The sequence below is a fragment of the Lygodium microphyllum genome, chromosome 16 (assembly GCF_053477565.2).
Source record: "Lygodium microphyllum isolate KBCC chromosome 16, Lygodium_microphyllum_v1.1.10, whole genome shotgun sequence".
Lineage (NCBI taxonomy): Eukaryota > Viridiplantae > Streptophyta > Polypodiopsida > Schizaeales > Lygodiaceae > Lygodium > Lygodium microphyllum.
The window spans coordinates 102,451,418-102,474,507 of NC_141150.1; the positions used below are offsets into that span (position 1 = coordinate 102,451,418).

Sequence of the window (23,090 nt, forward strand, 5' to 3'; positions counted from 1 at the left end):
ATCCCCATGAGTTTACATCTTGCATCTTGGAATGTGAACAGCCTCCACTATAGTGGAGCACGTGGTTTCAGAAAGTTGATTGTTCAGTAGGAGCTGCAGCCTGCCCTTGCCGAACGGATCGACATCTTACTTATACAGGAGCACAAGCTCACTCCCACCCACACCCAGCGGGTAGGGAAGGTACTCCCGAGCAGTTCACACACTTATTGGGAGCACGCCATCGGTGCCCACGGCTTTGAGTGGAGGCGTATGCACCTCTATTGGTCTGAGCCTCACCGCCTGTGTATGAGACCACAGGACGATCGTGGCTGGGAGGGTTCTATGGATTAGATTGGATATTGAGGACTCGTGCCTTGGAGTCCTCAATGTCTATGCCCCTACTGAGGTTAGGACACGCAGCAGGTTCTGGATGGAGATCGCAGTAGGACTCCCACAGGTGGACTCCTAGATCGTTGGAGGAGACTTCAACAACCTGGAGGCCTTAAAGGACCAGCAGGGCAGAGGCAGAAACTACCAGGGCATGGCCGAAGAGGAGCAGGAGGCATGGGAGGTTTTCCTACTGGCAGTAGGAGCACACGATGCTTGGAGAGACCCAGCTTTCCACAGGAGGGAGAGATCGCTGGACTTCTCTTGGGGATACAGGTGGCTAGGCAGAGTCCTGCGGGAGCGGCTGAATAGGTTCTATGTGGGAGAGTGGGGATGCTCTCACGGAGGCCAGGTAGGGCAGTTGGCAGGCACCACTTTGTTCGATCGCTGCTTGGTTCTCTTGACACTTGACCCCCCACCATTTGCCCTAGGCACACGATCATGTTGGATCCCTGACTCGGTCTATAGGAGGGAGGAGGTGAAGAGACAGATTGAGCAGATTTGGATTAGGGAGTGGAGCATGAGGTACAAGATCGCGGAGGAAGTTGCAAAGGTCCTAGCCGAGTCAAGCAGCATCTGCCAGGAGGCAGCCTTACAAGCTAGGCAGCAGAGCTGGGAGGAGGAGAGAGCACTTTGATGGGACCTAGCAGCCAACAGAGATTACTACAGGAGGCACCAGGGGATCCCATCCTCCACGCACAGGAGATGTGCATATGAGTAGCCATTGCTGGCCTAGAGGACAGGCACTCGGAGTTCTCATTCCGTACCCCAACAACCTTCTGGGTGCGGAAAGGAGACACGATGTGCAGGGAATTTTTCTAGGTGCATCAACCCTGCACTTTAGGAGAGCAGATACGCAGTCTTTGGGATCAGTATGGGAGGACTCGTTCTAGCCCAAACGAGGTGATGGAGATTGCCACCGACTACTACAGGCGCCTTTTCCAGGAGGAGACAGTTTCAGCTAGAGGACAGCGATGTAGACAACAAGTCTGGGATCACATCCCGTCCCTCGTCACAGAGGAGATGGGACACTCCCTCCTAGCCCCCTTCGCAAAGAAGAAACTAGAGGAGACTTTCCATACACAGGACGAACAGAAATGCCCGAGAGAGGATGGCCTCTCTAAGGCCTTTTTCACTATCTACTGGGAGGTGGTGAAGGACCCCTTATTGCTAGCCTTCCAGGATATTTTCACTTCTAGAAAATGCCAGGGAGTCTTTTGGCAGGTCTTATCAATCTTCTCCCCAAAGGGGAAGACCGGTTGGTGCTATCCCAGTGGAGACCGATCACCTTGTTGTTAGTGGCCTATAAGGCACTGGCAAAGATGATTGGTAGGCGACTCCGCCCTGTGCTTCCAAACATCATTCATGACACACAAACAGGCTTTGTCCAGGATAGGAGCATCCTTGACAATGTCTTCACTTTCTTTGAGGCGACAGAGTGGGCCCAACACAGTGGTCAGGGGCTGGCTGTACTACTACTCGATTTCGAAAAAGCCTATGACAGGGTGGACGGACTTCTTAGAGGGGACTATGGTGAGGTTGGGCTTTCCCCAGGCATGGATCCGTGAGGTCTCAGCACTTTACACATCGGCCATCAGCAGGGTTCTCATAGGTGGCGAGCGAGGAGAGGAGTTTTGACTGGAGAGATCGGTCCGGCAGGGCTGCCCCCTAGCCCTATACCTATTCCTACTCTTTGCAAAGGGGATGCCTCACTTTCTCACATCACATGTGAGCGGGTTACACGGCCTCCGACTTCCAGGGAGAGAGGAGACCGAGTTGTTAGACTTAGAGTATGCAGATGATACAGCACTCTATGTAGAGGACGATGAGTTGATGTTGGAGAGAGTGAGACTGGCTCTCGAGGTGTTCTGTACTCCAGCAGGAGCGAAAATCAACTCGCGAAAGTCTGCTGGTTTCCTTACAGACCTGGACTCTAGCATGGAGTGGAGCGTTCACTTGGGATTTAGATGGGTGTGCAAAGGGCAGACCGTCCGTTACCTAGGGTTCCAAGTGGGACTTGACATCACTCCCGCCGAGCAGTTTCTTCCAATCCTTGACTCTATTCAGAGGAAGCTAACCAACTGGAGTATCGCTCGCCTTTCCCTAGCAGGTTGAGCCCTGGTGGTTAACCACGTCCTTCTAGTGACGGCTTGGTACATTGCCTCGTATTGGTGCTTTGCCTCAACCTGTGTAGTACAACTTCGCCACCTAGTGCGGAACTTCCTCTAGGCTGGGTCAGACGGTTCTAGGGATTTCCGAGCCAAGGTGACATGGGCGACCATCATCCGGCATCGATCAGAGGGAGGGCTGGGGATCATAGATCCAGAGTATTAGAGTATTGCCCTCTTGGGCAAGCTAGTAGTTCGTGGCCTCACACCACGAGAGCAGACCTAAAGGTCCTATTGCAGGAGGGTCTCCAGGAGTGTAGACCGAGGCTTGGCGGTGATTGGAGGCTATCCCTGAGATGGATCTTCACGACAATCCAGATCACCCCCCCAGACCCCCATTCCTACACAGTTTGCTTCATGTGTGGCAAGGCCTCCGTAAGGCCTGGGGGGGGCAAGAGGAGATAGACTGCCAATCGGTGATTTGGAACCCCTAGGTCAAAGATCAGAAGGGGGTATAGATTGGTGAGCGCCCCCACATCCAGTGGGCTGGGTGGGAGGCCGTGGATGGGAGGCCGGCCCAGCTCGTACCATTAGGACATGGCAGGAGGTGTATAGGATGATGGACGAGGGGGTGTTGCAATGGGTATCAGGTTGCCAGAGAGGAGTGGAGTTGAGAAGAAGGGAGATAAGACACATCTATACCTCAGGAGTGGCTTGCCCCCCCTGAGAGGAGAGCTGGTAGAGCCCGAGGAGGTATGGGCTGCCAGGTTTTCACTAGCAAGTATCCCCCTATAGGTGGCAGGTGGAGTGGGAGGCGCTCCACATAGGACTTTCTTCACCATACAGGAGGGGGGATGTTTGGCCCTTGACAGAGGGCAACAAGATGAGGGGATAGTTGTCCTTCCATGGAGGAGGATTCGGGTGGTTGGCCTTCAGAGGAAGACATGATGGATGGACCCTTATGTCTTTTGGGAGGAGCTCAGGGAGTGGCACCTCTAGATTTGGGAGGGTAGGCCACTTGATGAGCTGGAGTGGGATCCGAGAGAATGGCTATGGCCGGCCACTGCAGTCGCCAAGAAGCCACCGAGGTTCCTAGAGTACACAGCCAGGATTGGCAGACATATACTGATGTAGGAGGACATGGATTGGGCGCCCTTGCGCAACAAGCACTGGGCGGAGCACAACATCACGGAGGCTTTCTAACGGACCTTTTGGTGCCGCCTATGGGATAGCTGAAAGCCAAGGAGGGTATTGTATTTCCTATGGCTGGTGGCACATGGAGGCCTGGCGGTGGGGAGTTGGTTAGCCCAGATGCAAGAGGAGGGAGGTTGTAAACGCTGCACATAGCAACCTATGGAGTCCCCAAAACACTGCCTTTGGTCGTGTGAGGCGACGTAGTTCGTGTAGCACCCAGCCTTGGATATATCTCATGGGGAGCTTTCTACTGGCTGGCAGTCAGCCAAGGCCATCACCTTCTGTATGAGGTTGGGATGCAGGACATGATATTCATTATTGAGGCAAGGTCGTGCGCAGGTGTCGGTTTGGAGGCTCTACCCATCCGCCAAGTACTGGAGCCCACAACAGACCGCTCTGAGGTATGGGAGATCATTGGGAGTCTTACTGGATGGCATATCTGGAAGGCGCAGTGTCAGGAGATTTTTTGCGGGGGAGAGACTTTCAATACCTTTCTTTCTTACGTTTCTTTTTTTCTTTTCTTTCATACCTTTCTTTTTCTTATTTTCTTTCTTGAATCTTTTCTATTCTTTTTTTCTTTCTCTCTATTCTTTTCTTTCTTTCTTTCCTTTCTTTCCTTTCTTTTCTTTCTCTCTATCTTTTCTTTCTTTCTCACGAAGACAAGAGAAAATATTAAAGATTAAAGATTTAAACTAACCTCTCCCATGGATGATGGGCCACCATTCAAATTTTTGAAATCTCTCTCTCTCTCTCTCTCTCTCTCACCAACCAACGCACACTCAACGACTTCTACCAAATACCAGCTACCCTCCCCACCACCGAGCCCCCACCAGCCCAACCGGCCTCCCGGCCCCTAGGGGCCACCTTAGAAATAGCCACAGCGAGAGGTAAAGCCCGACGCCCACGCCCACGCCCCGCTGGCCCCCGTCCCCGCAGAAGACACTGGTCAAAGATACAAGGGATACTACGCCGCCATCGGAGGGCCCTGCCCCGCCGCTTTAGCCTCTCCATGCTAGACCGACCCATGCGGGACATCTTAGGATGAACACCCCAAGAGCAGTTCCACACCACACTGGGAGTACCTCTAGATTGTATCTAGTCCAGATATCATTTTGTACCTACTCAATTTAGTTCAACATAGCATAAATGTTAGCTTCACTGGGACTTTTGAAATCTCCCAGACATTTGTATGCAACATTTTGGTCTCATAGGCCAACTTGGCCTGTTGTAGACGTTAATATAACTTTCTTTCTCTCTCTCTCTCTCTCTCTCTCTCTCTCTCTCTCTCCCCCCCCCCCCCCCCCACAAGGGCCAACCCTAAACCCCAAAGCACTCTTCCTTTCTATAAAATCTCCCCTCCCCCACCATCTCATTCATCCTTTTAAGTTCTCCACCCCTCCTACTCCTTTTAAGCTCTCCATCCTTCCTACTCTCTCAAGCTCTCCTCGAGTCCTCCCTTAACCTCTCAACCCTTCAAACCTCCTCCTCCATCAAGCTATAGCCTCTCTCTACTCCCTCAAGCTCTCTACTACTTCAAGCTCTCTACTCTTTCCACTCCCTTCTTCAATCATCTCACCCTCCACCCATGACCCTCTAGGCTCTCTCTATACATCATCAATGGCACCCCCTCTCCATGAGGCTTTTCGCTTGCATTGTGCCTACTTAGAACGAGTGAAGGAGAAATTCAACACTTGCAAGTAGCAATGCAAGTATTGCCCAAAGCTCCAAACCTCATCTGCCACTCGCCTTCTCATCCACCTTTGCAAATTAGGAGGGGAAGCCACACCATGCCCTGGTATTCCTGACGATGTCTATGAAGATTGTTGTCGGAAATGCTTGCCATTGAAGTGACGCAAAGGCCTTTCAAGGGCAAGTGAGGAGGTGATCTCTCCCGATCATGAGGTCTCGGATGCGGAAAACGATCCCTCTCCAATTGTCTCAGTTTCCTCCGTTGGAGTGGCCTCTTCTATTCCATCTAGAAAAAGGCATTCAAGTGGTGCACCTATGCCCAAGAGACAAGCTACTCTTGCCCAAGCAATGGGGCAAGTTTCCGGTCCTCTCTCCTTTCTCAAGGAGAGGAAAAGGCAAATGGAAATAGAGATTGCACGCACCATAATTAAGTGCAATCTCTCTTTCCATATTCTCAAAGTGGATCGATGGAAGCGGATGGTGAAAGCCATTGCTGTTGTTGGTCCATACGAGGGATGGTACGGTGTCACATACAATGACATGCGTACTAAGAAACTCGATGAGGAGAGAGAAAGAAGATTGATAAGTCCCTTGAGCCCGTGCGTGCCAGTTGAGCGAAGTACGGATGCTCTATCCTATCCGATGGATGGAGTGATTAAAAAAAAAGGGGGATCATCAATATCCTTGTCTCTTGCCCACCTGGCACATACTTCCTACGAGGGGTGGATGAGGGCACAAGGGAAAGCAGAACCACGGGCTCGTTTATGTATCGGCACATACGGCAAGCCATCATTGAGGTAATGCTTCTAAATCCATTATTTTGTAATCTCTTCTTTTAACCTCCCAAATTTATTCTAATTTCATTGTGTATAATCTTGTAGGTTGGACCGCAAAATGTGGTGTAAGTTGTGACCGACAATGCCTCGAATTGTGCATCTATGGAGCGGAAACTTGAGGCCGAGTTTCCGTCCATAGTATGGACACCATGCGCTACACATTGTCTAGATCTTCTTTTGGAAGATATAGGCAAGTTGGAGTGGGTGGCGAGGATTGTCAACGATGGTTGCACAATCGTTGGCTTTGTCAACTCCAAGGTCCAAGTTCTTGCGATATATCGCTCATACTTGGACTTGGAGTTGAAGAAGCCCTCGAAGACTCGGTTTGCGGCCATGTGGCTTCTCCTCGAGCGTCTCTATGACATTCGCAACAAGCTACAAAAAATGGTTGTGTCAGATGAGTTTAAGGAATGGCTTGAAGGGGATTCCATATCAAGCCAAGTGGAAACAAAGGCCGTTCAAAGGATTTGCTTAAAGGAGGAATTTTAGATGGATATGAGGGGCATTATCATTGCCATCACTCCCATCTACAAGGTGCTTCGCATGACGGACATGGACGGGGCTACTATTAGCCTCCTCTATCATCTTATGGTGGATGCGATGGAGGAGATACAATCATCGACCATCTTAGATGGGGAGGCCTCTTCTTCATGGTATTGTTAGAATCTATATTTCATATTGTCTCACACTTTCTTTTCAAATTTCACCTCTAAATCTCCCTCTAAATCTCTATCATCTTACACCTACTGTAGTGATATCTTGGATACCATCCCTGAAAGAGATTACATTCTCTTTTTGATAAAGAAAAGATGGGAGTGGATGAAGCGACCCATACATGTGTTTGCGGCACTTTTGCATCCTGCCTTCAAAAAACCCTCTCTCTTCATGGATGCCAATGTCCTTGCCGATCGTGATGCCTTTCTTCCAAAGGCTTCGGTGGAAGAGCACCATGGTGCCTTCCTCCAAGAGCTCATTAATTATAGTGATCAAAGGGGCACCGCTTTCACATCTACCATTTGTTGGAAGCGTGAATCGTTGGTGAAGCCTCTTTTTTGGTGGGAGTCATTTGGCTATCAATTGCCTCACCTCCAAAGAGTGGCCTTGCACATTCTTGCACAGGTTTGAAAATCTCTTCTCTTTTTTCATTTAATTTTAGTTAAACTTACTTTAAACTTACTTTTTCTTCACATGGTTTAGGATTGTTCATCGGGTCCATGTGAGAGGAATTGGTCCGCCACTTCCCTCGTGCACACCAAAATTCGTAACAAGGTTAGCACACGACAATTGGAGCGACTAATTTATTGTCGCTCCAATTTACGCATGCTATGCAATCTGCATGAGATATCTATGGCAAGACAAGTATCGTATACCTAATTTTTATACATTTTAGTTCATAACTTTATTCATAGATTACAAAATATATTTAAAAAAGTTTCATTTATTTAATCTAAGTTCTTCATTCTTTAAATATATAGATAAATGTGGATTCACTCAAGCTCTCCGCTAGTACACTTAAAAGTGTGACTCGCGAGAGAGACTTGGAGGAGTAAATCTTTAGGAAGCTTGGAGCTCGAGGAGATAGACCGGTAGGTCCCTCGCACCTGTGCACGGCATGCCCGTGTTGTTATTCGCCCTCGCGCCGGTAGCAATGGAACTTGCACTTCGGCATCCACATTGCCTGCCCGTGATGCTTGTGGGGCCCTTAGATGCTACAAGGGACGTGGGAGTGGTTCGAGAAGTACTCCTAGTTCGGCCTAGGAGGACATACCTATCACTGCCTCTCACCTAGAGCTTAGAGAGCCCAAGTATGATGACGAGGGAAATGTCATTAGTGAGGGTAAATTTATTGAGGAGGGTGATAGCTCCTCAAGCAGTGACAAATCCACCTTCGATGCTGAGAGTGATATGAGCACCTAGAGTAATGATGTATCTTCATGTGGATTGAGCCATGGATGATGGCTTTTGTCTCAATCCATTTTTGTACAATTTTTGTATGAGATTGCACATCTGGCTCATAGTAAAGTTGTTGGTTTCATTATTCATGCTACATAGTACACTCTCGAGTCTTGTTTCAACTCTCTTTTGCACTTTTGACTTGAATCTCTAAGTTTATGTTTTAACTTGTAAGTCCAAACATTAAGCATAGACTTAAAATTATATGTATTTTTTTTTCATCGGACATAGGTCCAAGATTTATTAGTCCGATTAGTACCGTACTAGCATCGGCCTGTACTAATCGGACATCATTGGACGTGGCAACCATGTCTACTCCCTCCGCAGTCGGTGGGACCAAGTGCAGGGCAACGGCGAGTCTCGAGATCGACAGGAGCTCCGATCTCATTTCATGCGCACTTGGGGTGGCCAAGACCTGTTTTTCGTGATGCAGGCAAGCAGCCCTTGATGGCGATACACCCCCCCTCCATGGCTTCTTGCCCCCATCCCCCCTAGACCGCCCTGAGAGGCTTGTATACTTGATATATCTATGACTCTGATCAGCTCCAGCTAGTCTATTGAGCATGAGCACTTCCTTGTACTCAAGGTTTTCTCTGAAGTAATATAATTAGCCACACTTTATTTGCAAAAAAAAACTTGAATGATTCTTGTAGCATGCAGGCATCCCTCAATGGTTCCTTGCAGTCTACCAAGTAGTATTGAATATTTTACTGACTATTAACCAAAAGCAGCAGTGTGTACTTGAGTCCCTGTACATAAATGTGTCAATGTTATAGTCCAAAGTTGCTTTTGCCCAAGCAATACTGCAAAATGAAAAGACCAGTACACATGAAAACTCTAAAGCACGTAAGGAGCGGTCTCATTCACTATCATAGGTAGCAAGAGCAATCCTTCTCTTAGCAAGCATAGAGCCTAATGGAATACTTTCAAGCATACGTCTCCATGAAAAAGGCCTTTTTAAGTGGCACTTTATTTAGTTCAGATTTTTTCAACCCTTGCTGCTTGAGAAGAGTCTGGTCAATGACAAAGTGAATTACCAAGATCGGCTATCCAACACACTAGCTGCAATAGAGAAAAAGTCACGTTCTAAATCAACCCCCACAAAGAGCCTAAAATTATTGCCCAAAGCATATATTCTCTCAGCCAGAGGGAAAGTCATCACTGTATCTTGAAATGCAAGAACATCATTCACCCCACAAATTCCTTTGATTATCAAAAATGAGCCTTTGCCAAGCAATGGCCAGAGGAGGATCAAATGCTCTACTCTAATGCAAACTCCCCGTTTAGAGTGAATTTCCCTCCATATCATTCCTACATATGTATTGATCTTACAAAGTGTCTCTTTAGAACTCATAACAAATTTGTGGCAAAAGCACATGCATCTATGGAACCCTGAAGATGTTCCAAAATATTATTTTCAGCTCCAGTCTCCAAATGGTATTCATGTGAGGACTTGTGCAGAGAGTAGCCAACATTTTAGTCCAAGTTTTCTGTCCATCCAAAACTTTTTGGAAACAATTTACATTTACAGACCAAGAGAGAATAATAAATGTTGACACATTCACTCAACATATGTTTGGGAGAGCAACATTTGTCTCCTTTTTTCACATCTCTTTGTTTTTGTCCCACATGTGAATTGGGGAGGAAATTTGGAATATTCCTAAAAGTATGCCTTCCACAAAGCCATTGACGGAAAAAGCATCAATGCCAGCCATAGTCAGATGATCAATACTAAAAGAATTTGTATGTACACCATCATGATAGTTGGCACAATTCTCAGTCCAACATGCAATGGCCATGTGAACAATTTCCAATAGTCACATTTGATCCTCAATATTTCTAAAGCCCAACCTGTCATTTGCTTAAGAACGACATTCCATTCCAACCAAAATGTCTACACATAACATTTGAATCTAAAATCAAACATGGCCATAACATATGATTTCATTCCTTGACATTCAAACATTGGAGTTTGGATTTGTTGATATTGGCATGCAAGCCTGAAGCCAGCACAACAGATTCTAGTGCTATCACTACACAAGAGTGGCCTTTTTCTTCATTCCTAGGGAAAAAGGAGTCATCCGCAAATACTTGAAGAAAAGGTAGATTCATTTGGAAATTCCAAACCATAGAATTCATCAGAAGCCATAGAACAACAAAGGTTTTTGCAATTGACAGAAAATTTTGTATGCAGAAGAGTGTAAGAGATACCGCAGTACAAATCTCACAGCAGTATCACAAGACCAAGATGATAACAACCTCAATCACAATACAACTATTTGAAAGCCTAACACAACCAGTAAACAGTCACATGGTGTAGATGGCCTGCTTAAACCAAACATCTATTCTGGAATCTTGACTTGTTGAATCTTGTTCAAGCAATGCTAAGTTTTTTTATTTAGGGCTTCCATGGGTATAATCCCTACCTGCATTATTTCTTGTGCAGCTACACTGACAGACGTATCCAAAAGTTTGCAGAGTGTAACTTTGGCCATCAGCCATTCCTTTATAAAAACATACCAGGACTGCAGGCACAGTAAAGCCATAATCAAGTTCCCTTGTAAATTTATATTATTGGCGATCTCACAAAACAGGCTTTCCCGACCAGCAACCCATTGATGCAGAATCTGTTGTTAAAAACCATCATTACAGGTGCATTAGTAAAGAGTACAACTACGTGAACAAACACAGCCAGGGTTTCCTATTTGAACTGACCTTTAATTCATTGTTCACCTGAAGCTTTCCAGCTGTCTTGGTGCTATGAATAGCTGGTGGAGGAGAGGGGTTTAATAACAGATATGAAAACGAGCATTCTGTTGCGAAATTCCTCTTTGGGACTGCAAATCGTCTTACCATTAGTCCGCAATTAATCATATAAAGTGCGATTCTCCACAATACTTTAGGCAGCTAGTGTTCTATGTAGAATCCAAAGGCAAAGCTCTCCAGACTAAAGATTGAAGTCAATCACTTTACTGGACCTGTTCTAAGTTGTAGAGCAAACATGATCACAAAGAATTATGTAAACAATCATATGCCATGCCTGATGCTTTTTGAGATTTTCTGTTTGAGGACATACCAGATGTCATTAGCACACGAGGCATAGCCAACAGCAACTTTTCCAGTTTGGTACTGACAATCCTAGTATCGTCTTGACCTCTCTTCTTAAACCTGGACATGGTTTGGTTGTCTTAATGTTGTATTTCAAGGTCAAGGAAGACAAGCCTCTTCAACATCCAATAATTAAAATTGCTCACTTATGCTCATGAAGGAGAAACCTAACCACTAGTTCTTCACAAGCCATGAGTGCCTGTGGCGATCTTTCAGAGAGAAGAATTTGAATATGTTTCTGTTTGTCATCTCCCAGACTTAACGTTAAAAAATCCACCTGAATGAGTAAAACACCCTATTGTTACTCTCTGTACTAATAAGCATATTGAAAATAGAAGGTAATGTACCAAAACACATTACTTTTTTCTCTAGAAGAGTTCTGGCAGCAAGCTATCCTCAACATTATGAAACAATGGGCCACGTTAAAATTAAAAAACAGACCTTAGACGTCATCTCCACTTGAATGCTTACTTAGAAGCCAAAACAGTGTGTGTATAGGAGGAGCTTGTACAAGTGGAAGATTAGTGGCTCAAGCACTGAGACTAATTTTCAATACACTTCGTTTGCTTGGCTTAGTACAGTCTCATTATGTTTTACGCAGGCTGTTTGCAAACATTTGGTGTCTTTTCAAGTTGCAAGGTCCAAAACATGTTTCCTGGTCTTACTCAGAGATTCTTAGAACAATGTATCATAGATAACTTTAGGTGACTCAAAAGGATTGGAAGAGATTCTGTGATTCCTCATTCAGGTAGATCATTCTCCACATTCAACAGATTCAAAGAGAAAGGACATCACTAATTGAAGTAGTGCCCCTGTGCCTCGATAGCTAAGAAAGCTTGCTCCTTATCCTTACTGTGAAAATGATATTTCAGTTACTTTTTTCAATGTTCTAAGTTGATGAAATTTGACAATGCATAATAGACTATTAGAGGTGCATGATGTCACACAAGCATAAGAAGATTAAGTGCTGTATGGCCCATATTGCATGTTACAAATTCCTGCAACGAATTTCTATTAAGTCTTGATTCCTCTGCCAGGCTACCAACGGAATGCAATAAGATTTGGACCTTAAAGAAGTCAAGCAGGGGAGTGCACAATTTCTGATGCATTTGATGACAGATTGTTGTACTACAAATATTTATTTCTAGGCATGTACTATAAGGCTACTCCTAATAAGAAACTTTGTCCTACAATCTGTCATGTTAACATTTGCTCTTGTAGGATGGCCATTTCAGATCTTCTTTTCATGTAGCTTTCTGAAACGTATGGATGGCCTTTACTCATGTCATGTTTCATGTGTCTACAATAAGCCTAAAGAATTCTCAACCAAGATCATGCAGTATAATGTCAAGATAGTCCCACAAAAGGAGCAAACAAAATTTTAAATAACACTATCCAACCAAGTTTCACATCCACAAACTTATAGCTGCCTATAAAGTTTAAAGGGAGTCATTGGACTGTCAATGAGAAGAGATGCTTTTTTTTTGTAAGAACACCCTCCTGCCGTCGCATCACCTGCTACCCCCACCCCCCGACTACTCCCTCACGTCCGCGCTCGCCCTGCCGTCACCTTCGCTGGTGCCCCCCTGTTCTCTGCCTGCGGCCCCCGCTTGGGTCCCCACTTGTAGCCCATCACCCCGTCCCCGCCCTATTCGTCGCCTCGCTCCGCCTTGTCGCCCTGTCCCCGCCCTGTCCGTCGCCTCGCCCCCTGGCCATCATCCCGCCTGCCCCCCTGCTTGTGGCTTATACCCCCTGATCCGCACCCACCTCTGTCCCCCCACCCCCCCCCCCCCCCCCCCCCCCCCGACATCATCCCCCGACAGTTCTCTCAGAAGGGATCCGCAATGGAAACCTCTGGTCAAACGCCGGCGCACTCAGTGAGTGCCCCCCAGTCAAACACCTTGCACGTAGTCCTCTCTGAGGAACAGCTCCTAGCCGTCCAAGCTAAGGAGCTGGAGCTAATGGAAACAATGATTTATGGTCAGGTAGTAGTACATTCCCCAGCCAAGGCTCAGCTTCGGGACTGGCTGCACTCCACGCTGCGCATTGGCACAGCGCAGATGGAGGAGGTGGTCCTATTGGGCCAAGGGATCTTCATGGTCTGGCTCAGCTCGGCGGACGCAGCTCGCGAGTTACTCACCAGTTCACCATATGCATCCGCGAAGGGGGTCATACACATGGTCCCCTAGTACAAGGGCTTTACTGTGGAGGTGTTTGCACTCCACAATAGGTTTCTTCGGCACCCGGTCACCCTTCTTTTCCCCAACCTGACGGCTTTTCGGCACTATCCTTTCCGCGTCCTTCGCGGATGCAGCGACAACTGCAGGAGTCCCAAAGGTACGGGTGGCAGTGAAAGAGGTCAAGAATATCCCTCAGTTCCTAGAGATTGAGGCGGACGGGCACTCCTTTAGGCAACAGGTCATAGTGACAAGGCAGCCAGGGCAGTGCCTGCGCTGCCACAACTTTGGGCATCAGGCAACAGGTTGCACGCATTTCGGAGCCAAGGTGGCTCCGCAGACAGGCCCGCAAGTGGATGCTGATGGCTTCACACGGGTCCAGAGACGACAAAGAGAGAGAGACAGCAAGGGAGGGCGCAACCAGCGTCTCAAACCCAGCCTCGACAGCAGGGAGCAGGTGGGCGTGTGACGCCCCCTCGGTAGAGCACTCCACAGCCCCCCTTGCCCGCCCCGCCTAGCAGGACCGCAACCCCCCACATCCACTATCCACGCCACAAACTACCTCTCCTGAGTCCCCACACCCACCTCCCTCCACATCCCATGCCCCCCCCCCCCCCCCCCACTGACCCTGGCCCACAACCCCCACTTCCAGGACCACAAGTCCGCCCCCAAGTCCGCCCCCCCCCCAACACCCACCATGTACTTCCATCCATCCCACCATCCCTCGATCATCCTCCCCCCCACCACCCCCCGTACCGAGCACCTTCCCTGATCCGCACCTGTTTCAGGTGATCCCCCCCAGACCCAACCCCCCTGATCCCCCCCAGACCCAACCCCCCTTCTCCCATAGGAGGTGATGAGCCACACTCGCCTACATCCTCTTTGCACCAGCAGTCCTCCCCCTCCCATACAACCACCAACTCATCCACCCCTGCCACCCGTCACACTTTCCCGAGACAGGCACACCTGTTGCCACGAGTTCTTCCGCGGTGACCCATGGTCCTACTTGAGAGTTGCGGAGCGCGGAGAGTTCCCACTACCTCTAGAAGTGGGGATCTTCATGGTTCGTAAGTCAGGAGCACCACTGGATGGACCATCACTTTTTTCTTCAATCCTCTCACTCAGGGGAGTGGACAGCGACACAAATAGAGGAAGAGTTGAAAAGTCAAGTGGTGGACCACACCTCCCAGTGGATGGGAGAAGGAATAGCATTGTTTGCACAGCACTAGCCTGGTTGCATGATGGACATTAACTAGTGGGCTGGTGACAAGGTCCCTCACCTGAGCATTATCTTTTGAGCCCCTCCACAGTGGAGAGCTCCGAGGTATGTGATCGAGTGGCCCTTGGCACAGGCGGCCCGTTTCTACCAATGCACAGAGTCTCGATTCTCAGCAAGGCTGATAGATGCATTGATACTACCAACTGGAACTTCTATCACCCCTATGGTCCGGTCGAGGGCCACCATGGGGGAATGGAGCTCGCCGTCCAGACCGGTGGCAAAGCGTACCTGCATGCCTCATAGCTCCTTCTCGTCATTAGCAGCCTCCACACTGAACAGATGCCTGTTCGGGCAGTCACAGGTTTCCCCATGAGCTTACACCTTGCATCCTAGAATGTGAATAGCCTCCACTACAGTGGGGCATGTGGTTCCACAAAATTGATTGTTCGGCAGGAGTTGCAACCTACCCTTTCCAAACGGATCGACATCTTCTACAGGAGCACAAGCTCACCCCCACCTAGGCCCAACGGGTAGGGAAGGTACTCCCAGGCAACTCGCACACTTACTGGGAGCACACCATAGGTACCCACGGTAGGAGTGGAGGCGTATACACCTCGATTGGTCCGAGTCTTACTAAATGTGTTCGAGACCACGGGACGATAGTGGTAGGGAGGGTTCTATGGATTAGATTGGATATTGGGGACTCGTGCCTTGGAGTCCTTAATATCTATGCCCCTACGGAGGTTAGGGCACGCAGCAGGTTCTGGGTGGAGATCACGGAAGGACTCCCAGAGGTGGACTCCTGGATTGTTGAAGGAGACTTTAACAACCTGGAGGCTTTGGAGGACCAGCAGGGCAGAGGGAGAAACTACCAGCGTATGGCCAGGGAGGAGCAGGAGGCATGGGAGGTGTTTCTACTGGTAGTAGGAGCACGCAATGCCTGGAGAGACCCTGCCTTCCACAGGAGGGAGAGGTCGCTGGACTTCTCTTGGAGATACAGGTGGCTAGGTGGAATCCTGTTGGAGCGGTTGGACAGGTTTTATGTGGAAGAGTGGGGAGGCTCTCGAGGAGGCCAGATAGGGCAGTCGGCGAGCACCACGTTGTCCAATCGTTGCCCGGTTCTCTTAACACTAGATCCCCTACCATTTGCCCTAGATACACGACCTTGTCGGATCCCTGGCTCGATCTATAGGAGGGAAGAGGTGACGAGATAGATAGAGCAGATTTGGACTAGAGAGTGGGGTAGGAGGGACCAGATCGCAGAGGACGTTGCAGAGGCCCTAGCTGAGTCAAGCAGAATCTGCCAAGAGGCAACCATACAGGCCAAGCAGCAGAGCTGGGAGGAGGAGAGAACACTTCGGCAGGACCTTGCAGCCACGCACAGATTATTGCAGGAGGCACCAAGGGATCCCACTCTCCACGCATAAGAGGTGCGTGCGCGAGCAGCCATTGCTGGCCTAGAGGGAGTTTTTTCATGTGCACCAGCCTCGCACCTTAGAAGAGCAAATACACAGCCTTCGAGATCAGTATGGGAGGACCCGTTCTAGCCCAGACGAGGTGATGGAGATTGCCACGGACTACTATAGTTGCCTCTTCCAGTGGGAGATAACCTCAGCTAGAGGACAACGATTTAGATAGAAGGTCTAGGATAACATCTTGTCCCTCGTCACAGAGGAGATGGGACGCTCCCTCCTAGTCCCCTTCACAGAGAAGGAACTAGAGGAGGCTTTCCATACACAGGACGGGCAGAAATGCCCGGGAGAGGATGGCCTCTCTAAGGCTTTCTTCACTACCTTTTGGGAAGTGGTGAAGGACCCCCTACTGATGGCCTTTTAGGAGATTTTCACTTCAGGACAGATGCCAGGGAGTCTATCGGCAGGCCTTACCAATCTTCTCCCCAAAGGGGGAGACCGGTTGGAGCTTTCCTAGTGGAGACCGATCACCTTATTGTCAGTGGCCTATAAGGCACTAACAGAGATGATTGGTAGGCGACTACGCCCCTTGCTTCCAGACATCATCCATGACACACATACAGGCTTTGTCCAGCATAGGAGCATCCTGGACAATGAATTCACCTTCCTTGAGGTGACAGAGTGGGCCCAGTACAGTGGGCACACACTGGCCGTACTACTCTTGGATTTTGAGAAAGCCTATGACAGGGTGGACTGGGATTTCCAAGAGGGCACCATGGTGAGGTTGGTTTTCCCCCAGGCTTGGATTTTTGGGGTCTCCGCACTTTACAGATCGGCCACCAGCAAGGTTCTCATAGGAGGGAGGCGAGGGGAGGAGTTTCGGCTAGAGAGATCAATCCGACAGGGCTGCCCCCTAGCCCCGTACCTGTTTCTTCTCTTTGCAAAGGCGATGTCTCACTTCCTCAGGTCACGTGTGAGCGGTTTATGTGGCCTTCGACTTCTAGTAAGAGAGGAGACCGAGTTGTTAGACTCAGAGTATGCAGATGATACAACGCTCTACATAGAGGACGACGAGTTGATGTTGGAGAAAGTGAGATTGGCTCTTGAGGTGTTTCGTTCTGCAGTGGGAGCAAAAATCAACTGGCGAAAGTCGGTTGGTTTCCTCATAGACCCGGACTCTAGCACGGAGTGGGGCGTCCACCTGAAATTTAAATGGGTGAGCAGAGGACAGATGGTCAGGTACCTAGGGTTCTAGGTGGGACTTGACATCACTCCCACCAAACAGTTTCTTACCGTCCTCGATTCTATTCGAAGGAAGCTTACCTACTGGAGCAAGGCTTGCCTCTCACTAGCTGGCCAAACCCTGGTAGTTAACCAAGTCCTCCTAGCGACGGCCTGGTACATCGCCTCGTGTTGGTGCTTCTCCTCCTCCTGCGTAATGCAGCTTCGCAGCCTAGTGCGGAATTTCCTTTTGGTCCGGGTCAGACGGCTCCAGGGATTCCAGGGCCAAGGTGGCGTGGGCGACCATTATACGACATCGATCAGATGGAGGGCTTGGGATCATAGACCCAGAGTATCAGAGTATGGCCCTCTTGGGCAAGCTAGTTGTCCGCAACCTCACACCGGGAGGGCAGATCTAGAAGGTCCTATTGCAGGAGGGTCTTCAGGACTGTGGACCGAGGCTTGGCGGTGAGTGGAGGCCGTCCCTGAGATGGATCTTTACGTCAGCCCAGATCACCCCCCCCAGATTACCCTTTCTATGCAGCATGCTCCGCGTGTGGCACGGCCTCTGTAAGGCCTTAATCCATAGCCCCCCAGGCTGCCAGGAGGAGATAGACAGTTAGCCGGTGATTTGGAACCCCCAAGTCAAGGACCAGGAAGGGGCACAAATTGGCGAGCGCCCCCATATCCAGTGGGCTAGTTGGGAGGTTGGCCCGGCTCGTACCATCAGGACATGGTGGGAGGTGTACAGGATGGTGGACAAGGAGCTGCTGCAGCAAGTATCAGGCTGCCAGCGAGGAGTGGAGCTGAGAAGGGAGATAGACGCAGCGATACCTCAGGAGTGGCTTGCTCCCCCGACCCGAGAGCCGATAGAGCCCGGGGAGGTATGGGACGCTAGGTTTTCACCAGCAGGCATCTCCCTACAGGTGGTAGGAAGAGTGGGTGGCGCTCCACGTGGGACCTTTTTCACAGTGCAGGAGGGGGGGCCTCTAGCTCTTGACAGAGGGCAGTAGGACGAGGGGATAGCTGTCCTTTCATGAAAGAGAATCCGGGTGGTTAGCCTTTAGGGGAAGACATGGCGGCTGGACCCTTTGGTGTTTTGGTAGGAGCTCAGGGAGTGGCGCCTCTGGATCTGGGAAGAAAGGCCACTTGATGAGCTGGAGTGGGATCCGGGAGAGTGGCTTTGGCCGGCCACTGCGGTCGCCAAGAAGCCACCGAGGTTCCTGGAGTACACCGCCAGGATTAGCAGACATGTATTGATGCAGGAGGATATGGATTGGGCGCCGTCACGTAGCAGGCACTGGACAGAGCACAGCATCACGGAGCTGTTCCGATGGACCTTTTGGCACCGCCTATGGGACAGCTGGAGGCCGAGGAGGGTATCATATTTTTTAGGGCTGGTGGCACATGGAGGCTTGGCGGTGGGAAGATGGCTTGCCTAGATGCAGAAGGAGGGAGTTTGTAAGTGCTGCACACAGCAGTCTATGGAAACCCCAAAGCATTGCCTTTGGTCGTGTGAGGCAGTACAGCTCGTGTGGAGAGGAGTATGCCGCATCCTTCACCGCATAGCACCCAGCCTTGGATGTATCTCTTGGGGTACTTTCTGCTGGCAGGCGGTCAACCAAGGTCGTCACCTTCTATATGAGGCCGGGATGCAGGATACGATATTCATTATCGAGGCAGGGTCGTGCGCAGTGGTGGGTTTAGAGGCTCTACCCATCCGCCAGGTACTGGAGCCCATACCAGACCGTTCTGAAGTATGGGAAATCATAGGGAGTCTTACTGGTTGGCATATTTGGAAGGCACGGTGTCAGGTGGCTTTCGGCGGAGAGAGACTTTCAGTACAGGCGACCTTAGCAGAGCTTTGGACCTCCATCATCCACTCCCTTCGAGGCCGATGGGATCAGGTGCAGGGCGAGTCCAGGGCTCGTCAAGAGCTCCGAGGTCATTTCATGCGCACATGGGACAGCCAGGACGTGTTCTTTGTGATGCAGGCAGGCAGCCCTAGATGGCGATACACCCCCCTTCCATGGCTTCTTGCCCCTATCCCCCCCAGACCGCCGTGAGAGGCTTGTATATATGATGCATCTGTGACTTTCACCAGCTCCAGCTTGGCCTGTTGAGCATGAGCACTTCTTCGTATTCAGGGTTTTTTTTCTGAAGTAGTATAATTAGCCACGCTTTATTTGCAAAAAAAAAAGTAAGTAGTAAGAATAGGGGATGTGTATTGTTGGCTAGCTGCAGCTGCATAACTCAAGATCTTGCATAATGAGTCTGATCAGCAGACTAGCCACGACTGCCTCAATAGACATCTCCATTATCAAGTCAATACCACTCTTTCTAATGCCCAACCATTGAAATAGAAGCTTCCCCCACATATCCAACATATCGGTCACAGGTGCTAAGCAGCTCTGAGAGGATGAGGAGGAGACAAGAGGCCTTCCTGCGGACCTGGGACTCCACCACCTTTCTCCACATGGCCCCTCAGATGGTCTGGCACTATAGCCCACCAGATTGGTTATTTACACAATCATTGTATCTGTGATGTACTTAGACACTCTTTACAAAGTGCCTTGCACTTTGTATTTTTACCTCGGGGGGATTTTCTCTGAGGTGTTATTAGTAGAACTTTCTGTTCTTGGGAAAAAAAAGGATACAGACCACAGCCATGCATTGCTGTAGAAGCCCATCAGATATTGTGCTGTGTTCAGTCCCTACAAGTCACTTAAATACTGCCTTGCAAAAGTAAGACATTGCCAGGATGCAGTTATGTTCCCCATAGGGGCTTGGTCACCCATGACTCCAAGAAGAACATTAGGAACGTTTTCCCTCATATGTAAGCACATTTACATGTGTGAATGTGCCTTTTAGTAATTGAGTGTCTCACATCATGGTAACACACTCTAGGTGCACTAAATAGTGGTCAAGCTAGTTGGTGTGCTTCTCGACCTATATAAACAAGGCCATGTACATGGTGTTGTATACTTTTTTCCCATTTGGCAAGAAACACTTCTTTCTCCCTCTTTGAGTCTCAGACTTTCTTTGTGTTTCATTACTTCTGTTTCAAACAACTACATGTAACCAGTGACATGCATGAAATGAATCTGATTACATTTCAAAACCTATGTACATCTCACCTTCTAGTTTTGCAATTCCAAAACTATCCTTAATAACGTTAGGAGACCATCACAAATGTCATTTAAATGTAATTATCTAAAACTGCCATTGCTAGTGCTGTTCATGTTTTGATCTCCAAGTGGATGAATCCTATAAACTCAGTAGGAGACATAACCTGGAATTTTGCAGTAGATGCTCTCACAACTATTTACTTACCAATCTGGAGGACCTGCATTGTAGGAATTCCTTAGGCCCATGAAGATATCCTTGGGAAACAGCCAACCACCCCCTCTTCCTTCTTTGGAACGCAAGTCAACTAGTATTTGAGCAGAAAACCTTTTCATTGTTGGCTTCTTCTACAGGGCTATCATGAATCTCCAATCTAAGAAGGCCAATACTTCTCTCACTAAAGAACCTCTCATGCTCCTTCAACTTGTATTGCTTCTTAAGTGAACAGGACAGGAAGTCTGCAGAATCATGGATCTTTCTATTCCTATACAAATTTAACCTAGCAAGAACCAATTCTCTCCTTGTGTGAGTCCAAGGAACTTCTAGCACAAGTTGCCAATGAAGCGTATAACACCTTTCTAGGCCTAAAGAATCTAGAAAAGGTCCCCAACAATAGGTTCTGTGATAGCTAAAGACATGAAGATTAAATATCCAAAACTCAACACTACACATGCTAAAAATGATGAAAAGGGACCTTTTTTAGCTCATGGACCCTTTGGAGGGTTATTTCTGGAGTACTTTCTACTGAACACAGCATCAATCTTCATAGTTTGAGTAGCTCTGTTAGACATAAACAACTCATAGTCTATATAAATTTAAAGACAGATTCATGAACCCTATGGATGCTTACTTCCAACCTGCAATAGCCAACCAATCTATATTGAGGATATCACATGGTTGTCTTCCATGATTATAAACGTGTAAAATTCCAAGTCCATCCTTTAAAATGTTTGAACTCATTCTTGACAAGATTGAAGCCCTAGCAAGCATATTGTACTAAGATGTTAAAACATTTGTATGTAATGCACTGAGAACACAAATGATGTTTGGTTTCCAAGAAACAAATCTAAAAATCCACCTCAACTATAAGCAAAGATTAAAAATCTACTACCAACCCAACTAAGAATAACAATGAAGATACAAGGGAAAAACAGTCTCCCATATTGATCACTCTCAATTTAGAAAGAAACAGAGCATGGACTGAAGAAAAATCCAGTTGGGAGGTGCCATGTCACACAAAAGGACTCTTAACTGCTCAAGACAAACAATCTGAGTGGGGACCCATGGAGACAGCATGTGGTACATTGACCCCGATCCCTAAGCCAGGCTCGAAATTTTGGGCCCATCAGAGAAGGAGCTTCAAAAAATAGATTAGGAAAGACGATCCAGATGGGTATAATCCGGACTTATCTCAAGTGTTGATATTTACACTTACCCCTTTGTAAATTTTTATTTTTAAAAATCTGTTAAGATCACTTTATTCAAGGCAATCATCAGTAGTATTTTCCAGTCATAATAAAATGCCACAAAAGATAACAAAAAACAACCAGATGAGTTTATTCAATTTGAATACTGACCTCATAACTTGATAATGATCTTAGAGCATTTTCTCGGACAACCCACCAACTGTTATCAGGATCTTTGTTAATTGTTGACCCTTCCCAAAGAAGCCTAAGGATCTTGTATGCATTATCAGGGTATGCAGCAGCATCAAGAGCCCCATTTTGTAGAAACTGGCATAAACTTCACCATAAATCGATTTCATTACCACACTAGATAAAATAAAGTTAAAGAGTCCAAATAACCAGACAATGCATGTCTTTGTACTAGAATTTACACATTACACAAATATTCATTAATAACTTATTCAGAAAATCTCATACTTTTGCAGCAGTTGGACTTGAAGATCAATGTGGTTAATAGATCCATTTCAACTGATTTCTATCTGACCATGCTCAACGACACAAATTTGAGAATTCATGTCAAAATCAGTTAAATGCATTGGTATCACTATTATCAACATTACTAAAAGCTTCAGATTGTCCAAAGAGACATACATGGACACACTTGTTTTCATGTATCTCTCTCTATAAAAATGGAAGTACTTTTCTCCATTCATCTCACTTCATCAAAAAGGCATTCCCAAACCCCAATATGATAGATGTATCATTCCCCCTGAAACAAAGAAGGATCTACAACCAGAAGTTCGAAACAGCTACACTAACAAAAAAATGAACTCAGAACAGCCATACCTGGCTGCAAGAAGAGGATCATCAGGAATACTAGGAAAAACGTAAGAAATGACATCCCATGCTGTGTAAAAGTCTGCACGTGAGAAAAATATGTGGTCAGGTACTACCAGGACTCTTTTTCAAGGATACAATTACTCTAAGTAAGGCATACTGTCGTTCTTTCAAGCATTACAACTACTAATTACAATGTGATATAACAGCAACAAAAGTATTGCATGCGCAACCCATCTGTAGAGCCTGCATCCGGATATTACAGAATTATTTAACTGGCAGCTAACATACAGGAGTTCTGAAAAATGTTACAGAGCAACAGTATTCTCAAAGAGATGAGTGTGTTGATGCTAATGGGAGACAGTTTGGAGCCATCAAACCATCATGTATACTCACTCCTATTCTTAGTCCTGTCTAGACCCCTACAATCCCTCTAAA

At 47.8% G+C, this 23,090-nt stretch overlaps 1 protein-coding gene and 1 pseudogene across 3 annotated transcripts in view; one reads left to right on the forward strand and one right to left on the reverse strand.

Annotated features, from left to right (window-relative positions):
* The window catches only part of RST1 (ARM repeat superfamily protein), a 198,476-nt gene that overhangs the window by 21,803 nt on the left and 153,583 nt on the right, over positions 1–23,090 (reverse strand). For 2 of the 3 annotated variants that reach the window (XM_087696142.1, XM_087696144.1), the window contains exons 12-17: positions 22,662–22,734; positions 21,987–22,152; positions 11,401–11,531; positions 11,223–11,314; positions 10,862–10,983; positions 10,573–10,773 (exon numbers count right to left, since the gene is read on the reverse strand). In XM_087696142.1, the coding sequence (XP_087552268.1) occupies positions 10,573–10,773; positions 10,862–10,983; positions 11,223–11,314; positions 11,401–11,531; positions 21,987–22,152; positions 22,662–22,734 (785 nt within the window). The remainder of the gene's footprint in view (positions 1–10,572; positions 10,774–10,861; positions 10,984–11,222; positions 11,315–11,400; positions 11,532–21,986; positions 22,153–22,661; positions 22,735–23,090) is intronic. The other variant, XM_087696145.1, reaches the window with a different exon arrangement.
* Positions 5,286–7,951, forward strand: LOC148023172 (uncharacterized; annotated as a pseudogene).